The 20,127-nt window shown below is 40.3% G+C and overlaps 1 protein-coding gene across 1 annotated transcript in view; it reads right to left on the reverse strand.

The window, feature by feature from the left end:
• Window positions 1-10,463: 10,463 nt before the first annotated feature.
• Window positions 10,464-20,127, reverse strand: part of ATP8B3 (ATPase phospholipid transporting 8B3) — a 67,678-nt gene continuing 58,014 nt past the window's right edge. The window contains exons 24-28 of the mRNA XM_039347228.1: window positions 19,298-19,381; window positions 18,624-18,863; window positions 16,270-16,408; window positions 15,320-15,450; window positions 10,464-11,624 (exon numbers count right to left, since the gene is read on the reverse strand). Of these exons, the coding sequence (XP_039203162.1) occupies window positions 11,337-11,624; window positions 15,320-15,450; window positions 16,270-16,408; window positions 18,624-18,863; window positions 19,298-19,381 (882 nt within the window). The 3' untranslated portion in view covers window positions 10,464-11,336. The remainder of the gene's footprint in view (window positions 11,625-15,319; window positions 15,451-16,269; window positions 16,409-18,623; window positions 18,864-19,297; window positions 19,382-20,127) is intronic.

Below are 20,127 nucleotides of genomic sequence, written 5' to 3' on the forward strand. Positions count from 1 at the left end.
TGACTGTTACAGCCTCCCTGCGGTCACATGATCAAAATTCGTGCACCACTGGCATATATTTACAATGTTCGCAACATCCTGGGGTTATGTGATCACCGTTTGCAATCTTCTTAGTCGGCTTTGGACAAGTAAAGTCAAAGGGGGAAGCTGGATTCACTTAATAACCACATGATTCTCTTAACAACTGTGGCAAAAAAGTCATAAACATCGGGTGTGATTCACTTGACTACCACCTTGCTTAGCAACAGAAATTCTGGTCCCAATTCTGGTCGTAAGTTGAGGGCTACCTGTAGTTCTTTTTATACCACATAAAATGAAATGAATATTTGGGTTACCTGAAGAAGAAACAAATCCTTCAGACACGTATGAAGAGAACTTAGGAAACACAGCAAGGATCCCTTGCTTCTTCTGGCTTGTGTTTCTAGTCTGTGATCTCATGCCATTCTCAAACAGTGTGAAGAATCAATCTTCCCCTAGGCCAGAGGTGAGGAACCTTGGCTCTTTTATGACTTGTAGACTTCAACTCCCAGATTTTGGCTCAGGAATTCTGGGAGTTGAAGTCCATAAGTCATAAAAGAGGCAAGGTTCCCCACTCCTGGCCTAGGCAAAACATCCTTCCTCTCCAAAGAGAGGTATTGACAAACCACTATTTTTGCTCTAGATAATTCTGTTGAACAACAAGACGAGTGCTGTAAATTTTTGGAATAGTGAGATAGAAGCAGAAAATTCCTAAAACACTGCACCACAGACCAAAATAGACCAAGAGCAAATTATGCTCTTTCTCTAAGAAATTACAGAACATTTAGTGGGTGGAACTTCAAACTGAGATCCCTCTCCATGGCAATTCCTAAAGTCATCCAATGATGGTTAGGTTTAGGGTTACATAACCATCTTGAAGTATAGAACCACTGCAAATGGCTTTCTTTTTTGGGGGGCTGGAGGTGTTTACACTAAAGACACACCTGGCTGAGAGTGTATTTTAATATGAGTCAGGAGTGTACAACTTCACCATCCTGGGAGAGACACATGCAGTTCTCAGTACATAAATCTTCTCTGAGGTTGGACTTACACAATACTTTCAATTATAAATATTCAAATAAAAGGTTGGTTCATTTGTGATTTGATGTACTGAGGCAGTGATGGCGAACCTTTTAGAGACCAATTGCCCAAACTGCAACCCCAAACCCACTTATGCATCTTCGGGTGCTGGGTGGTCTGGCCAATTGGCTGGGTGTGGCCCATTGGGTGGGCGTGGCCCATTGGGTGGGCATGTCTGTGGTGGTAACGGCAGACTGGATGGGATTAAAAAGTTCAATCAATCAATTTCAATTTTGCAAGATCTTTTTTTCCCGCGAGAAGTTGAAATCGATTGATTGAACCTTTTTTTTTTTCATATGGTGGCGGAGGCCTAAGGCAAAAAGGTTTTATAAAACCCAGCTGAAGGTCTAGGCCTGGGCCGATGGCACGCGTGCCCACAGAGAGGGCTCTGAGTGCCGCCTCTGGCACCCGTGCCATAGGTTCGCCACCACTGTACTGGGGGAACCCTGCCATTCTCTCAACATTTGGGCTGAAGCATCCCTCTCATTAAGCCATAATATATGATTAGTCTGTTTGGGCTCAGCATGTTTTGTAAACATGAGTATGACATTTTCTTAACCCAGGTTTAAGGTTAAATGTGCAAACCCAGCCTTAATGTGACCAAAGAGGTAATGATTAAATACATCGCAAATATTCACTTATCTGTGTTAGTTATTTTAATTATATTTGGATGCAAATTAAATTAAGCCATATTAAATCTTGATCTTGGCCACTTCCATTTCTTTGCTCTGGTCACAGTTGTCTGCTGCTGCATTAATTGTAGCCATTGGCCTGGAAAAAGCACAAGTTGTGGACTCCTAGATAAAAACAGAAGTCTAACCTCTCCTGCACAATGCTCCCCATGGAGCAGCACAAGAGAACAATTATAATTGTAGATTTACCATTGGAAATCATGGCAGACAGATGTTGAGGGCACTACTTGTGGCTGATGATATATAAAATATTGTGTAGTGGCCTTCAGTAGGTAAGGAACAGACCAGCATAGTTACAACTGTTATTTATTGACTCCAACTAGAACTGGAGAACTGCAGGCAATTTTTGCCTGTAATTTATATTCTGAACCCTCACGGCCTTAACCAATCACACTACTTGAAAAACCTGCCCAAGTATGACTGTTCAAAGTTTCCCTCCAAAACAGTTGGCGTTAACAGTCAGGGTCATCTAAAGGTTAGCTTCATTTTAGTTTCACAAGCAGTTGGAGTTAAGTTAGTTTCACGTTAGTAGGGATTAACACAACTTTGTATATATTCAATACATAACATAAAACATAGGTAGTGCTGGACTTTTTCATGAAATCTTTCATTGAAATCCTATGAAAAGGGCTTTGTGGGATCTTTCAGTGGCGCATGGGAAGGGAGGCCAAATGGGTTCTCTTAAAGCAGAGATGGAGAACATTTTGCCCCTTTCTATAACTTGTGGACTTCAACTCCCAGAATTCTGGGAGTTGAAGTCCACAAGTCATAAAAAGGCCATTGTTCTCCACCCCTGTCTTAAAGGATGAAATTGAAGTCAGAATCCTTTTCACTCTAAAGTGGGGAACTTCATTTCCTAAAATTCCCCAGTATGTAGACCAGTGTTTCTCACTCTTAGCCTTTTAAAGATGTGGGAATGTCAACTCCTAGAATTCTAGGAATTGAAATCCAAACATCTTAAAATGACTGAGAAACACTAGTGCAAATTGCGTTGCAATTATTCTAATGCCCTCCCTCAAATCTAAAAAGTGACATTGTGTTTTAGTGTGGTGATAATTCTGACTTTTCACCATGAATTGACTTCTACTGAAATGCCTGTCCTTTCAAACAATGCTTGAGACAATAATTGAAAAACCACTAGGTGAAGGCCCAGTAACTGCCAATCTTGGGTTAAAGAAACAGTGGATCTCTTCACATAACATGCAGAACCCAGGAAGCCACTAACCAGTCATATCTTACTATCAATGAGTTTGGCAGGACACAGTAAAAGGGTTAGGTTTTCTTTGTAATAAGGAATACAGAATCTTCACCCATTTCCTTCATGCCTTGAGATCATGCCCCAGCAGAAAAATATTGATAATACTTCAGTCTGCTCCCTTCCCCACTGACTAGGCAGGAATAAAAAAAAACAACATGTAGTTTGGACATTGCAAGCATTTGGAAAATGTATTTCATGTTTCATACTGCGTTAATACTGACTTCTTTACTGGACAGAATTGTTTTTACAGCTGTTCTGTGTCTCCCACTCTTCTTCTAGAACCTTCTGGGCAGTTTTGACTATTGGCTGAATGTTGGCCTTTGTTGAACGCAGCTGACAAGTAAGACTATTCTCTTCCAAACTCAAGATAGTTAAAGGTAATTAACTCTGCCTTGTTGCTATCTAGGTTTTGTTGTTTTCCAACACCTTAATCCTGCCTTTGCCTAGTTAAGTGAAAAGTCTTGACAAAGATGAGAGTCCTGATCACTCCTGATGCAAGAACTGATTAATAAGGATCAATAATCTGATCTAGAATAAACCATTTCCCCTGAGCAACTTTAGATTAATACTTTTTTTCTCTGTGCTCTCAATGTGGTGACAATAATAGTGTTGAATCTTGGAGTTTGAGTCTGTTTTAAGATCACAATCCACAGTGTGGAGTTTGGAACAAGTAAACTTGGGCTTGATTCCCCAATGTTTATTCTATCTAGGACCTCATATATCCTTTGCTCTTCTTCTGCTGCCTTGCTTGAAGATTCATCCAGGAAGTACATGGCATGGAATCTGGACTACCATGATAATTCAGCAGTGTCAATCTGAGAATCAGAACCAGTGGTATATTTTTTAAAAATGCAAATTTAAAAAGAAGATAAATTTAGGTTCTAATTATTAGGAACCATAAAAGTAAAGCTTTTCTCTGAGTTTGATTCTGGCTGAATATAAAGATACATATTTCTTGCCAACAATACAGAAACAGTTGCCTTCTTCCAATTTTTGTTTAATTTCTCAGTCAAGGCTCCCATCCATGAATTAGTGAGGTCTAGTCCTGCTCTAAAATCAGCCCGGTCAGGTTTACCATCTAGTGACTGATTATTAGAGGTGATAAAATATTGGCATTTATCTAGTGCAGTGGTGGCGAACCTATGGCACGCGTGCCAGAGGTGGTACTCAGAGCCCTCTCTGTGGGCACGCACGCCATGCACTGGAGATGGCAACCGTCCTCTTCAACCAGCCGTCCACTAGCTCGCCGAGGTCCCACATGGCCGGATGCATCCCAGCACCCATGTGCTCACTGGTCTCTGTGTGTGGGGGCAATGGTGTTAGGCAGCAGCCACACCATCCCCTGCCTCGCCTTGCCCTGCGACAATGGCACCCCTGCCCTGCCCCACCTTGCGTTACCTTACCACGCAGGAAGAGCCTTCTGCCCACTGCCCCACTCACCAAAGACCCCCTGGATCTCCCCAACCTTGCCCGGCCCCCACAGGCGTCCCTCCCCAGGAGCAACATCAAGCTGGCCATGCCCGCTCATCTGCCATGACTACCATAGCCATGCCCACCCAGCGGGCCACGCCCACCCGGCACCCAGTGATACATAAGTGGTTTTGAGTTACAGTTTGAGCACTCGGTCTCTGAAAAGTTTGCCATCACTCATCTAGTGCATTAGAACATAGTTCACACATTTGTGCCGATTGCCACCTCACAATTGCATTGAATAAATAAGCATTACATTCTGAAGCAATATAAAAGATCTAGTGTGGTATATTTGATAGGCAACTGCTTGTTCATACTTCCAAACCACTCCTTGATGGAGCAGTCATTTGAAGTTCATGGTTTAACTGATTATATAACATCAATTCAGTGTCAATTATTAGTGACTGCATAGATAGATGTTCTCCAGGATGGTCTATGTCCAATCTGGTTATTCAAGTATCCCAATGATGCACCCAGGACTGCTGTAATTGACTCCATCCACTTTGCTGCTGTTGTCCTCTTCCATTTTTTTCACCACTATGAACTTCTCAAGAGATTTGGATCTTCTCACAATGATAATTATGAGCCTGGTCATTTGTGCTTTTGGTGACAACTCCAGACTGGTTTACTGTATGATCCACATGCTTATTTTCTTCACTATCCATGATAGTCTCAAGAAACTTTTCCAATACTAAAGTCTAAAATTCTTTTAATCAATATTTTTTTAACCTTCCTCACAGTTCAACTTTCGCTTCCATAGAAAATCTATTACCTGCATGATTCTTCATAGGTATAGACATATGACAGCATTTGAATATTTTTCTCCAAGGTCTTTATTGCTTCTTTACCAAGTACTAACCTATGGCATATTTTCTGACAGCTGATTCCTATGACATATTTTCTGATAGCTGGTTCCAATTTTACAAGGCGGAAACTATCCAACAGTTGACATTAATTTGGTCATCATATTTGTATATTATGAGGTATAACTGTTGACATTAGTTTGGTCTTCATAATATTTGTAGTCCCATTTTTTTCACCATGCTCCTTAACTTTCATTACTAGAATTTCCAGATTAATTACATTTTTCAGTTATCATAGTGTCAGTAGCATAGCACAGGTTATTGTTGTTTCCTCTGTTTTTAAATCCAGATTCATCTTATTCCAGTCAAATGTCCCTCTATATTTATATTCTGCATTTGGGTTGAATGAATGTGGAAAGAACATAAAGCTATATTTCACACCTCTTTTTACATGGAGCCAATCTATTTCAGCCTGTTTCATCTTGACCATGGCTTTCTGATCGGTATATAAGTTTTGAATAATAAAAATGAGATATTCTGAGCTTCACATTTTCCTAAGGACATTCCACAACTCAATGTGCTTGACAGAATTGAGGGTATTTTAATATTCAATTAAGCAGTCTTGACATCTTTTTAGTATTCTTTAGTATTCTTTCAATTATCCATTATGCACCAGCAGAAAAGTCTCTTGTTTCTCAGCTTTTTCTAAAAACATTTTGAACATTTCCATTTCCATGTAGAAATCTAATGTATACTGGACTATTCTATATATTGCTTTGGTAAGATGTGGAATTAAGGATATTGTGTGATAGTTTGCACGCTCTGTTAAGTCTTTCTTTGGTATTGCTGTGTAGACTGAGCTCCTCCAGCCTATTGGCCATCATATCATTCTTCAGGTTTGCTGGCATAGGTTTGGTTAGAAATATTATTGATCATTTGCCCTATTTCTCTAAATATTTCATCGATTCTTGTAGCCTCCCAACTTGGTAGTGGCTGAGTGTTGATCTAATAGTACCAGGTACTCTTGTAAATAGGGACTATCTTCCAAAATTTCTTGGATATTGACATCTCTGTGGTACAGATAGTCCTCAACTTACAACCATTCATTTAGTGACTGAAGTTACAATGGCACTGAAAAAAAGTGATTCAGGATCATTTTTCACATTTCTGACCGTTGCAGCATCCCTGTGATCATGTGATTAATATTTGGATGCTTGGCAACTGGCATATATTTAGGACACTTGCGATGTCCTGGGGTCATGTAATCACCTTTTGTGACCTTCTGACAAGTAAAATTAATGAGGAAGCTAAATTCACTTAACTGTGCTACTTTAATAACTGCAGTGATTCACTTACCAACTGTTGCAAGAAAGGTCATAAAATGGTAAAACTCACTTAACCACTGTCTTGGTTAGCTATGGAAATATTGGGTTCAACTCTGGTCGTAAGTCAAGGACTATCTGTACAGAACCTCAGTATCTGCCTCCCATCTTTTATTTTCTTTGAATCAATTATTATCTGTTCATTGGCACCTTTAGCATATTGATTTGAGTTTGGAATTTTCTTCTAGGTTTAGAGAACTTTTAGAAGAATTTCTTTTTCTGTATCTGTTTCCATCCTTGATGTTTTTACAGGTATCACTGTATTGGTGCTTCCTGTTTTTTCTAATGGCTGTCGGAAACTCTAAGTTAAATTCCTTCCTTGAATAAACAGAGATGTTAAGAAATATCTTGACCAATCTTGTTCTTGAGGACATGAGGACATGCCAGCTAAAGAATCCCTTAAAGTTATTAACTATATTAATATTAATTTATTAAATTGTATTTATTATATGTATTAAAGTTGACTGTCTAGCTTCTATTTATGAAGCTTAATTATACTTTCTTGGAGATTATTGGATTAACGAACGGTTGCTGGAATTGGGTATGTCTAGTTTAATGAAGAAAAGGACGAGGGGGGACATGATAGCAGTGTTCCAATATCTCAGGGGCTGCCACAAAGAAGAGGGAGTCAAGCTATTCTCCAAAGCACCTGAAGGCAGGACAAGAAGCAACGGATGGAAACTAATCAAGGAGAGAAGCAACCTAGAACTAAGGAGAAATTTCCTGACAGAACAATTAACCAGTAGAACAACCTGCCTCCAGAAGCGGTGAATGCGCCAACACTGGAAGTCTTTAAGAAGAGACTGGATGGCCATTTGTCTGAAATGGTGTAGGGTTTCCTGCCTGAGCAGGGGGTTGGACTAGATGACCTCCAGGGTTTCTCCCAACTTTTTACTACTACTACTACTACTACTACTACTACTACTACTACTATTATTATTATTCTAATGAACAGCAAGATCTTCTGACAAGGTGGCATCTTCAGTGACAGAGCAAATATTAATTATGTAGAAAGCCCCAGTGAGGATACAATACAACACAAATGCTATAAAGATCTTTCTTCTGGCCATGAACCAAGAAAGGCAAGGAAGCGCTTAGGGAAATATACCTGGCCTGGAACAAAAGGCTGTTTTTTTACTCCCAGGAAACATTTGAGGAATTTCATAAAAAAACAGAGATTCAATATGATCAGTGAAATTCCTTCAAGGTGGTGAATGCCTTATCTGTTTGGGTACCCATTCATCAGCAAAGTCTGACTATGGTCATGATTTTTTGCATCAAAAAGTTCTTGTGATTTTTATTATACTCCAAAAGAGAAAATCCGGATCCCACTTCTTCATTGGATATAAATATTACACCCATTGTACACCATATATTTCTGGAATGGGAGAGGACTAAATCCAAATGCAATTTAAATCCAAATAAATCCAAATCCACTTTTTTGCATGTTTCTTTCTGTTGGTAAATATTTCTGATTTTAAAGAAATAATTGCATTTGCTTTATTCTTTTCCCTGATCTTTTGAAGGAGTGATTTTTATTTGTTATGAGAATGTGGCTCTTATTGCTCAGCTGTAGAGATTATGGGAAGTAAAATGGCATTTTGACTAATGCAATGCCCTTTTCTGAAGCAACTAGTCTAGGATAGCCCCTTCTTAACAAGTTGACTGGATGAATGCAAAACACCAGGCCATAATGTTTTCCTTGATCACAGCTTAGTGTGCCATGTGAATCCATTTCCAGTGGTTTGATGGCTTCTGTGAATGCAATCAGTGGTTTTTTTTTAATTTGATAAACCATGGTCAGTTGCTCCTATTTGGCAATAAAATTTCCCTTTTGAAAGCTCTTGAATATTTACATTTTTAAATGACTAAGTTCCCAGACAACTCATTGTGATCTGGAAAGGGATCGTGAAAAACTGAATCTAGCCATTCAATGTGTGGGATTTGTGATGAACCCATGACATAATCTGGAATTTCAGTATCAGCATTTTGTGTTTTGTCTTTCAAAGTTGTGCTAACTCAAATTTTGTAACTGGGGGGGAGGGAATCTGGATTTAGAAGTGTAACTGCCCAATTCCAAAATCTGACATAGTTTTTTTTCGTTCCAGTAGAGGTTCTTTTGCTTATTTTTAGCAACCATTTTATAAAAAGAAGATATGTGTTGGACACTTTATCAAATAATAATAATAAGAGTAGAAGCTGTTTGTATTGTTTGCAGCATCTAGTAGCCAGGTTACCTTTTCTTGACTGATTTTTGAAAGGAAATCAAATCAAATCAAATCAAATCTGACAAGCAGAAAAACTGCTGTGTTCATACTGTTATATACTGTTCCATAACTATGTTGTATGTTACTACAAATTTCAGGTTTTTTAATAAATTATTTTTGTCATTCACCTTCACTCCTGTGACCTACACATGTAATAAACTTGCTGCACATGCTCCTAATAGAAAACCCGTTTTTTGTTTGTTTGTTTTAAATACAAAGAAATAATTCACATTTACTTTTAGAAGACAGTACCTTTGAAAAGGCTCACTTTGTGAACATTTGGAGAATGAGAATTTGTGGACAGAGCCAATGTGGAGTAGTAATTAAGGAGCAGGGATGCCCCATTTTTAGGTTTCTCTCTCAACATGGAGGATCCACTCAATGTGACACCCAGTATAAACTAAATAATACATTACAAGGTATGTAAACAATAACCTTTCAGAAATAATTGAACTGCAACTCCCAGCAGAGTCAACAACAAACTATGGCAGTTGAGGGTGTTTGAAGTGGTTATTCAGCAACTTCTGAAAGGATGCCGGTTCTTTATCTTCTAGTATGCAACAAGGAAGGAAGGAAGGAAGGAAGGAAGGAAGGAAGGAAGGAAGGAAGGAAGGAAGGAAGGAAGGAAGGAAGGAAGGAAAGAAGGAAGGAAGGAAGGAAGGAAGGAAGGAAGGATTTTATGAACAAATTCAATGTTAAAAGGGGGTGTTTTTTTAAAAAAAATGTTTATTATATTTTTAAAAGAAATATGAAAACACATCTTGTTCACCTTTCTCACAGCCAGAAAAGCTAGGTGAAGGCCTACTTTTTAAAATAAATCTTAAAAAGTAGATTGAAAATTACATCATCGTATTACTTTGATTCTCTGCCCCCTGTCTATAAAGACATGATAGCTGAGTAGAAGCTATCCGTAAACAGGAGCAGTCTATCTCTAGATTCCAAATGCTGGTAATAGGCAGCTGGCATGAGGACTGATTGTTGGGGAACTTCCACAGAGTTCCCAACCTGTTCTTTGCATGTTTGTTCTAAATTAGATGGTAATTCTATCGGATCCGGCTGCCCTTCTTTTACTTTCTCAAATTATATTAATTGGCATTTCACAAGTTAAGGAAATGAAACTTAAATATCAGACACCGTGGACAACAAACAGAATAAGGCTATTGCAATGGTGACCTATTTATGGACTTTTCCAGAGATCTTTGAATGGTAATCATTATGAAGAGTGTGTTGGATGGCATATAGCTGTGGTGGTGAACCTATGGCACGCGTGCCACAGGTGGCATGCAGAGCCCTCTCTGTGGGCACGCACGCCATTGCCCCAGTCATAGGCCTTCAGCTGGGTTTTATAAAACCTTTTCACTTTAGGCCTCCACAAAAAAAAAGGTTCAATCAATCAATTTCAACTTCTGACAGGAAAAAAAAGATCCCGCAAAGTTGGAATTGATTGATTGAACTTTTTAGTCTCACCCAGTCTGCCGTTACCACCGTAGCCACGCCCACTCAATGGGCCACACCCACCCAATGGACCACGCCCACCCAGCACCCGACGATACATAAGTGGGTTTTGGGTTGCCGTTTGGGCACTTGGTCTCTAAAAGGTTCGCCATCACTGGCATATAGGCTTTTCTCTGATTTGGGAGAGAAACTTTCTTTTTGGCACAGCGATACTTGGCCTTGACCTTGTAAACCAATTCAACTGTTCAGGCTCATATATCAGAAACACTACATGTGACCATGAGAGACATGGTGACTGAGGAATTCTGGGAGTTGAAGTTCAACCCTCTTAAAGTTATTGCAGGCCTTTCTCCCGGCATTCACTATCTGCCCTTTCCATAACTGGAATTTGGAAGACCTCCAGCCTGAAATGGTGGCTTTCTGCAAGCAAGGATTTTCTCATTTATCAGGAGCTACCCTGCACAGTTCAGAGGCTTTTAAGGCCACCTAGAGGCAAGAACCTCAGACTGAGATCTGCAAAGCCTTCCAGATTTGAAACCAGAGCAAACACTGTTTTGTTAGGATGGCACAGGCCAGTACCAGTAGACACTGACTATGTAAACATAGTCTCTATGTAAACTAGCCAAGATGGGTTATCACTCGCGAGAATATTGCACAGACTAGAAGTAAACTTTCGGATATGGCAGAAAAAAAGAACGAGAAGATCTGAAGTCTGAGTCAGATGTCTCTAAGGTTCGAACTCAGAATTTCATGAATGACAGACAGACACTGTCCGTGGAAAGCTTCTGCCAAGTGCAATCCTCAGTCTCAGGAAAAATTGTAGCATTCAGGCAAAAGTCACCCTTGTGCAGGACAGGGAATACAGGCCCAGCGATGGCCCTTCCTGTTGTCAGTAATAGACTCTGTCTCCTTCAACTGAGTTGGGCTTTCTGCTCAGCAGAAACTTCTTTAGGGTCAGCGTTGATCTGAGTTAGCAGTGGGCTCTCTTTTCCAGGGCTGTGGGTGCTGTGGAAGTCGTTCAGTTGGCTACGGATAGGGACACCCTTGCTCCGCAGACTGGCTCCCTTGGAGATGAGATGGGCGTATCCTTCCTTGTGGGAAAAGGCATAGCTGGAATGCCTCAGGAGCGAATTCCTACTGTTGTGAGATGTCAGCTCCACCGTGGATTGCTTCTTCTGGATCTCCTGGACTTGAAACATCTGAAAGGAAAAAAAGAAGGAAGGTGGATCGGCATAAAACTTATGTACCAGTCTTCCTGATTCTGCGATCCTCCCTCTGGGATGAACTATAGCACCCATACGCCCTCAAAACTGAGCATCTCACTCCGTCAGGACATTTCCAAGTTGGAAAGGGTCTACTTATTAATGTTAGTACTTTCTGGGAATGCAGATTTTGATGTGGCCAAAATAGAACATTCTCTCTACAACAAAGTTATGAGCAGGTTTTTGGGGGAACCCAAAGATTTATCCTAGCAAATAAATTTTCCTTGGAGTCCAGATCAGCCTAGTAACCAGGGATGTCTGCAAGCAGGGGCTCAAAGTAAATCAGATAGCAGTCATAACTACGTGGCCAAAGCCCCACCCTTTTGTATATGTGTCACATGGTGTCAGGTGCAAGCAACCAGAGCCGCTGGTAATTAGCTAAAGTAAGCAACTCTATTCTCTCTGCATAACTTACAAGAATCTCCCAAGAGTGCTTGCCTCCCCCTAGGAATGACCAGATAAGGCTTCATGGATCTTGGTGGATGTCAAACTTATGTCTTTTGTGGCTGCACAAGGATGCTAAGCTAAGCCCACATTTGACCCCTCTCCTTCCAACCTAGTTGGCAGCTTCCCAACATATGGATGTGGTTATCACCTTGACTTTTTTTTGAGCCCCTCCCTGCAAACACATCTCCTGTTGACTTTCTGGACTGTGACAATTTCTCTGTAATAGTATCATAGTGGTTTTCCATTGATGTCTTCCAAATGTTTTCAAACTCCCCAGTCTAATGTACAACTCTGGGGTTTCCTTGTATTATTACTCAGATCAACCTATCTCCAGAAGCGGTGAATGCTCCAACACTGGAAGTTTTTAAGAAAAGATTGGACAGCCATTTGTCTGAAATGGTATAGGGTTTCCTGCCTGAGCAGGAGGTTGGACTAGATGACCTCCAAGGTCCCTTCCAACTTTATTATTATTATTATTATCGAGCATCGCACAGTCAGCCAGATGTTCAGACTGGATTTGGCATTTTGTCTACCTATCGAGTCCTTACCCAGGACCTGGGATAGGCAGATGTGGATGTTTGACGGTATTACAGATATCGTCGCAGGATGGAAGCAGTTCCTAGTAAGGCCGCCTTTTGCAGTTGACTAATAGCGAATTTGTCAATGCCAATGGTGTTCAAGTGGTGCTCCAGTTGTTTTGGGATTGCACCCAAAGAGCCTATTACTATTGGTACTACCCTTGCTTGCTTCTGCCACAGTCTTTCTATTTCTATTTGTAGGTCTTTGTATTTTGTTATCTTCTCCAGTTCTTTCTCGTCTATTCTGCTGTCTCCAGGCACTGTCACATCCACTATCCAGACTTTTTTGTCTTTCTTATCGACAGTTGTTAAGTCTGGGGTGTTATGTTGCAGGTGCTTGTCTGTTTGAATTCTGAAGTCCCAGAGCAGTTTAATTTTATAATTTTCTATGACTTTCTCTATTTTATAATCCCACCATTTTTTGCTTACAGGCAAATGATATTTTTTGCAGACCTTACAATGCACCATTGTTGCTACTTTGTCATGATGATGATGATGATGATGATGATCCGACTTTGCATAGAGTTTTGAGATCAGTCAAAGTTTATTTGATGCTGCTACTTCCTGCACCTTACAGATAACCCTTAACTTACAATCACAATTGGAACCAGAATTTTGTTGCTAAGCAATGTGGTTGTTACATGAGTGTTTCCTGATATTACAACTCTTCTTGCTCTACAGATAGTCCCCGACTTACAACATTTATTTAGCGATTGTTCAAAGTTACAATGATAATGAAAAAAAGTGACTTATGACCGTTTTTCATACTACAACTATTGCAGCACCCCTCTGGTCCCATGATCAAACTTCAGATGCTTGGCAACTGGCACGTACTTATGACTGTTGCAGTGTCCCCGGGGTTATGTAATCACCTTTTCTGAACTTCTGACAAGCAAAGTTAATGGGGAAGCTAGATTCACTTAACAACCTGTTACTAACTTAACAACTGCAGTGATTCACTTAAGAACTGTGGCAAGTAAGGTCGTAAAATGGGGCAAAACTCACTAAACTTGCTTCTTGCTTAGAAATGGAAATTCTGGGCTCAACTCTGGTTGTAAGTTGAGGACTATCTATAGTCGCTAAGTGACTTCCCCTATTAACTTTGCTTGTTGGAAGCCTCCCTGAGAAGCTCATAAATGGTGACCATATGACTCTAGGATGTGGCAACCATTTTATATACATGCCGGTTGCCAAGCAACCAAATTCTGATCATGTGACTATAAGGCTGCTGCAATGGTTGTAAATGCACTGGTCACAAGTCACTTTTTTCAGCACTGTCAAATGGTTAAGATAAGAGATAAGATAACCTTTATTGTCATTTTTTTTTTTACTGTGGGCACAACGGCACACATCAAAAATGAAATTTAGTTGCCCGCTCTCAAAGTGAAATATACATGACACACACCTAAACATGCTATGAACAACATATGTATAGACCCACACCCCTACATATATGTAGCAAATAAATATTAAATACTGTCCATCTTGAATATATAACGGAAGGAGGAAGCTTGAGGGAGCTTGAGAGTTGTTAAACAAATGGTTGTAAGTCAAGAACTACCGTACCTATGCAGTAGTACAAAAGTACAAAAGTATAAAACACACAGCAGGGAAGGCTGGGGAACCTCTAAAAATGGGAACACCAAAATCTTTGTGGATTGGAAAGAAAGAATTTTTCTTGTCCAATGTAGGTTGGGATGTAGGTGAATGAAAAAAGGGAATAGGGATGCAAAGGAATATTTACATTTTATTTATTATGTCTGTCTGTCTGTCTGTCTGTCTGTCTGTCTGTCTATCTATCTATCTATCTATCTATCTATCTATCTATCTATCTATCTATCTATCTATCTATCTATCTATCTATCTATCTATCTTCCATCACATTTATACGGCTGCCCATCTTGCCAGAAATGATACTGGGCAGCATACAATAATCAAATAAAACAACAATACATAAAAAACCTCATTATAAAAAATATAAAACAAGTATGATTAAAAGTGAAACATATTATTAAAGATTAAAACTTATTCTGTCAAGGCAGTGGTGGGATTCAGTCAGTTTGCACCACTTCAGCAGAACCGGGTAGCTAATTTTTGTGTTGCCCAGGCCCAGAATGGACTTCCGGAAGCACCATCCACACAGAAGGTTATCTGATTTTCTCTACTACTAAAACAATGTTTCTCACTTTGGCAACTTTAAGATGTGTGGACTTCAATTTCCAGAATTCCCCAGCCAGCTGGGGAACTCTGGGAGTTGAAGTCCACACATCTTAAAGTTACTACAGCTGAGAAATGCTGCACCAAAGTGAAAAGACCTCCAACTTTTACCCAATTAGCCAACTTTTGCCTAAAATCCAGAAAAATCAAGGCTAGATTTGCACAGTGTCCCTAACTGGTTACTGACATTATCTAGCTTCTGAGTTCACATAATACACAAAATCAGAATCAAACCAGAACAGCATCATCCAACACACTAATCATTAAAAAGCCTGCCTTTTAAGCCAATTCATCAAGCCAAAGTCCCTCATCTGTGACTCTCCTTCCATCATTCCTGGCAACTGGACCAGTCTCTTCTGATGCTTGCTGAACTTGCAAGGGTGGACTCACCTCTGACATAGTTGGAGGGCTGATGGTACTATACACAAAACGGACTGCAAGAGAGGGGATGATGTTCACCACAATACATAGCAAGATGACAAGCACAGCAGTTGGGTCAGTCAGAGCATTCCTGGTGGCCCCTGGAAGAGAAAGGAGGATGCTGTGAGGAGGCCAATTCACACAACTTGCTAAACCTTCAACTTGAGTTTGCATAACAGTGTGCTGTGCAAATGAAGAGGTAGTCCTCGGCTTACAACTATAATTGAGCCCAAAATTTCCATTGTCAAGCCAGAACAATTATCAGTTTTGCCTCACTGAGTGACCTTTCCTGCTACAGTTGTTAAGTGAATCATTGCAGTTGTTAAGATAGTAAAGCATTTGTTAAGTGAATCTGGCTTCCTCATTGATTTTGCTGGTCAGAAGGTTCCCAAAGGGGATCACATAACTGTAACTGTCATAAACACATCCCAGTTGCCAAGCATCTGAATTTTGATCATGTGACCATGGGGATGCTGCAATGGATATTAAGTGGGAAAATCAGCCATGTCACTTTTTTCAGTGTCCTTGTAACTTCAAATGGTCATAGAACAAATGGTTGTGAGTTAAGGACTACCTGCATGCTGTTTTAGGGACCAATCTGATGACAATAAGACAGAGAATAGATTAATCACAATAGACCACAAAGGGTCCAGCATTTGTTCTGGCTTCTAGAATGAACCAACCAACCTCTTTCTTAGGTTGCCATCCCTTTTTAATAGGAACATTATGGTTTTAAGGCAGGAGAAGTTGGGAGAAAGTAAATAAGGGATCCAATTTATTTTACTCATTCTCTTTCTTTTAACATCTTGGGACCAGATTGTAAATATGGCCCAAGACCTCCCAGGAGTCAATCAAGCTTACAGCTTAGATCTGCATATGCAAGAGAAGACTCCTAATAGTTACATCTGGAGTTAACTTACCAGGATAGGGGAACATCTGGGGAGAGATATTGAAGGCTTGGAAGCTTTGAGTGATGTACGTGAGAAGACAATAAAGCCCCAGACTGATCAAGATGGCCAGGAAAGAGACGAGGGTCCAGAATTTCATCTCCAGCATCATCTATGCAAGGAAGGAAGGAAGGAAGGAAGGAAGGAAGGAAGGAAGGAAGGAAGGAAGGAAGGAAGGAAGGAAGGAAGGAAGGAAGAAAAAAAGACACTGTCAGAATTGCGCTGCGGCTAGGACAAATGATGGATTTGGGGGGAAGAGGGGTAAAGCCTGGACCAATCACCCTCTCTCACCCCAACCCACCTCACAGGGTGGTTGTTGTGGGGAAAATAGGAGGAGGAAGTGTGTTGGATACATTCGCCTCCTTGAGTTATTTGTAAAAATGATAAAGGCAGGAAACAAACAAACAAACAAACAAATAAACAAACTAGTAGAGGAGAATGGAAAGACCCAAAAGTGTTTTTTCCACCTCTCTCAGGAGGCAACTGGACTTTCTTGTGTTTCTTTTGAAGACGTTTCGCTTCTCATCTAAGAAGCTTCTTCAGCTCTGACTGGCTGGCTGAGGAATTCTGGGAGTTGAAGTCCACAAATCATAAAAGGGCCAAGTTTGAAGACCCCTGCTTTAGAGATTCCTTGAAACTAGGGTCACCTGAGTAGTGCCAATGTGTGTGGAGCCTTCTTGGCTCTAGTTAGAGCTGAAGAAGTTTCTTGGATGAGAAGCGAAACATCTTCAAAAGAAACACAAGAAAGTTCAGTTGCCTCCTGAGAGAGAGGGGGGGAGGGGTACATTGCACTAATAATGTTACTTAGTTGGGTAATGAAGTCTGTGCAAGAAAACAACCAAGCACCAAATTTGAGCTACAAATATTCTCTTCTATTGATATGTAAAACTTGCCATCAGTAAAATGGCTAGGAGCCACTTCCTGTGGGCATAGAAAATAGGACTAGAAATCATAGGTACATCTATCTAGATTTTGTATAAATACAGTGATACCTTGGTACTCATCATTCATTGGTTCTGGGAGGCACAATGAGTACCAAACAAATTTTTCCCATAAGGAATGATGTAGTGAGTCATAAAGCAGCTAACACCGACAGGTTTGATCATCTTAGTTGCTCTTCTCTGAACTTTTTCCAAAATTTCAACATATTTTTTGTAGAGATTTTGGAAAAAGTTCAGAGAAGAGCAACTAAGATGCTCAGAAGCTTGGAGATTAAAACATATGAAGAACGGCTGCGGGACTTGGGTTTGGCTAGTCTTAAAAAAAAGAAGAAATAGGGGCAACATGATAGCAGTAGTCCAGTATTTAAGGGGCTGCCACATAGAAGAGGGGGTTAAATTATTCTCCAAAGCAATAGAGGGCAGGACAAGAAACAATGGTTGGAAACTAATCAAAGAGAGAAGAAACCTGGAATTAAGGAGAAGCTTCCTAACAGTGAGAACAATTAACTGGTGGAACAGCTTGCAGTCATTTATCTGAAATGGTATACTGTAGGTTCTCCTGCTTGAGCAGGGAGCTGGACTAGAAGACCTCCAAGGTCCCTTCCAGCTCTGTTCTATTCTAAAGTTCTAGCTGCTGCATTGAGTACCAAACAAACAACGTGTACCAGCACATTCATATCAGAATGTGTTGAATATCAAATCTGATGAGTTTCAAAGCAGTGGAATATCAAGATACCACTGTATATAGAAAAACTTCCTGATAAGAATTGTAGAACAATGGAATTCTCTGAAGAATTTTAAAAAGAGGCTGGACATCTCAAGGATGCTTCAGTTGATTTTCTGATAGATTTCAGAGGGTTGGAGTAGATGATTCGTGTAGTCCCTTCCAACTCCAAAATTCTACGCTTCTATGGATTATCAAACATCAGCTTTGCCTTAGCGTCCATATTGCCAGGACTGTATACTTTTTAAGCTAGAGAATGGGCAGGTACACATTTTTTCTTTAAAAAATTGGAAGACAAACATAAGATCCAGAATAAAAATTTTTGGGAAAAAGCAAATTGGATAAGATTGAACAAAGGGGATTAAATTTTTTTTAAAGCTTTCTTAACTTTATGTTTTTTAAAAAAGCACCCTGATGTGCTTATAGTAGAGACAGGATATTTCTAGAAGGGTTTCTTCCCTTTCTCAGCACTTCCTGGAATGACCATGCACAATCCTGAGCCAGCTCTTTATTCATCTGATTTTGTGCCAACTCTGGGCTATCTCTGGGCAGTATCTTTAGGGATGCTTATGGAGGCATCAGCTCCTAAATCTACTCCCAGAGGAATTCATGGAGAAATTCTACTGCACTCAACCTTCCCACCACCACACAAACCTACTCACCTCGGCCATAACTGTCAAGATGGCAGAGGTTGCAACGATCATGCCAAAGGACTGATAATCACCAGTGACCCGGGTGCCTGATCTGTCCCCCATGGCCCACATGGTGATGTAGAAGTTGGCCAAAGAGACAAAGGATCCATGGATGAACGACACAAAGAATATTCCAAAATTGAAGAAGAGGTCTTTTTGACCTGCCTTGTACAGCTCAGGGAACTGCAGACTTTTCTTGTCATTCATATCCTAATGGGAGAAAGAGCAAAGGCAATCAGGAACCAGGGAAAAGGCTACTTGGAACAGTGGAACTAACTGTGCTATTTGAGGTTCTGGCTAAGTGGGATATTTCTTGGTTGTCTTTAAATCAGGGATGCACATTTTCATTTTTATTTTGCATTAGGGAAGTAAAAGATATTTACAAACATATCAGTGAGCATTGATTTAATTTACAGTGTAAAACAGGGGTCCCCAACCCTCAGTCCATGGACCAGTACTGGGCTGCAGCATGCCAGCAACCGGGCCACACAAACAAGCAAAGCCGCATCCGCAAGATGCAGGCAGCACACAAAACCATGCCCCTTCTGGTCCGCGGACAAACCTCTCTCCACAGAACCGGTCCCTGGTGCCCAAAAGGTTGGGGACCTCTGGTGTAAAACACTGCACAATGCAAAGATACTTACCTGTTCAAAAAAGCCCAAACATAGGACTGGGATCGAGGTGTAGACAACATTATAAAGAGCGAGGAACCAGCTCTCCAACAGAGGCTGAATGGAAAGAGAAAAAAAGAGAGAGAACATTAAAGAGATATCTTGAAATCCATGCCCAGGACTATCATTTTCTTTCTCAGCACATTCTATATGAAAGCATTATCCAGAATCAGAACAGAAAAAAAAATCTTTAAAATCTGAACACAGCTACAATTACGCTTCTAAAGTGAACCAGTTTTATTTGCACTTTGTTCTTCTTCCATTCTTTCAACCATTCTGAAATATCTATTTATTTAGCACACTCCCTGGGCTAAAATATTTCAGTGCAGTGCACAGAAAATATATTTTAAAAGAAAAAGGGAAATTCATATCTTATCATATCCTAAATACGATATTTGAGAGTGGACACCTAAATTCTTAACTTAGGACCCTAATGGATTCTGCCCATAATGGTTGTAAATCTTGAGGGTTGTGCAGTAGATCATCATTTGATCAACCTGATTTTATGACTTTTCTGTGGCAATTGTTAAGTGAGTCACCATAGTTATTAAGTGAAACCTTGGTCATTAAATGAACCTATTGTTTGCTATGAGGCATTTTTTCCAAAAACTGGAACTAAACATAAGTTTTTGGCAAAAAGGTCGTAAACCACGGTCACATGATTGTGGGACACGGCAAACAGGCTGGTTGCTGAACACCTGAAATGTGTTCATGTGACACTGAGGGCCATCAGAACTTTGGAACCAGGTTGCAAGAACCTTTTGTGGGATCCCCTGTAACTTTGAATGGTCACTAAGCAACCA

Source organism: Crotalus tigris, unplaced genomic scaffold, assembly GCF_016545835.1.
Source record: "Crotalus tigris isolate CLP2741 ecotype Arizona unplaced genomic scaffold, ASM1654583v1 scf7180000018057.1800818, whole genome shotgun sequence".
Classification (NCBI taxonomy): Eukaryota; Metazoa; Chordata; class Lepidosauria; order Squamata; family Viperidae; genus Crotalus; species Crotalus tigris.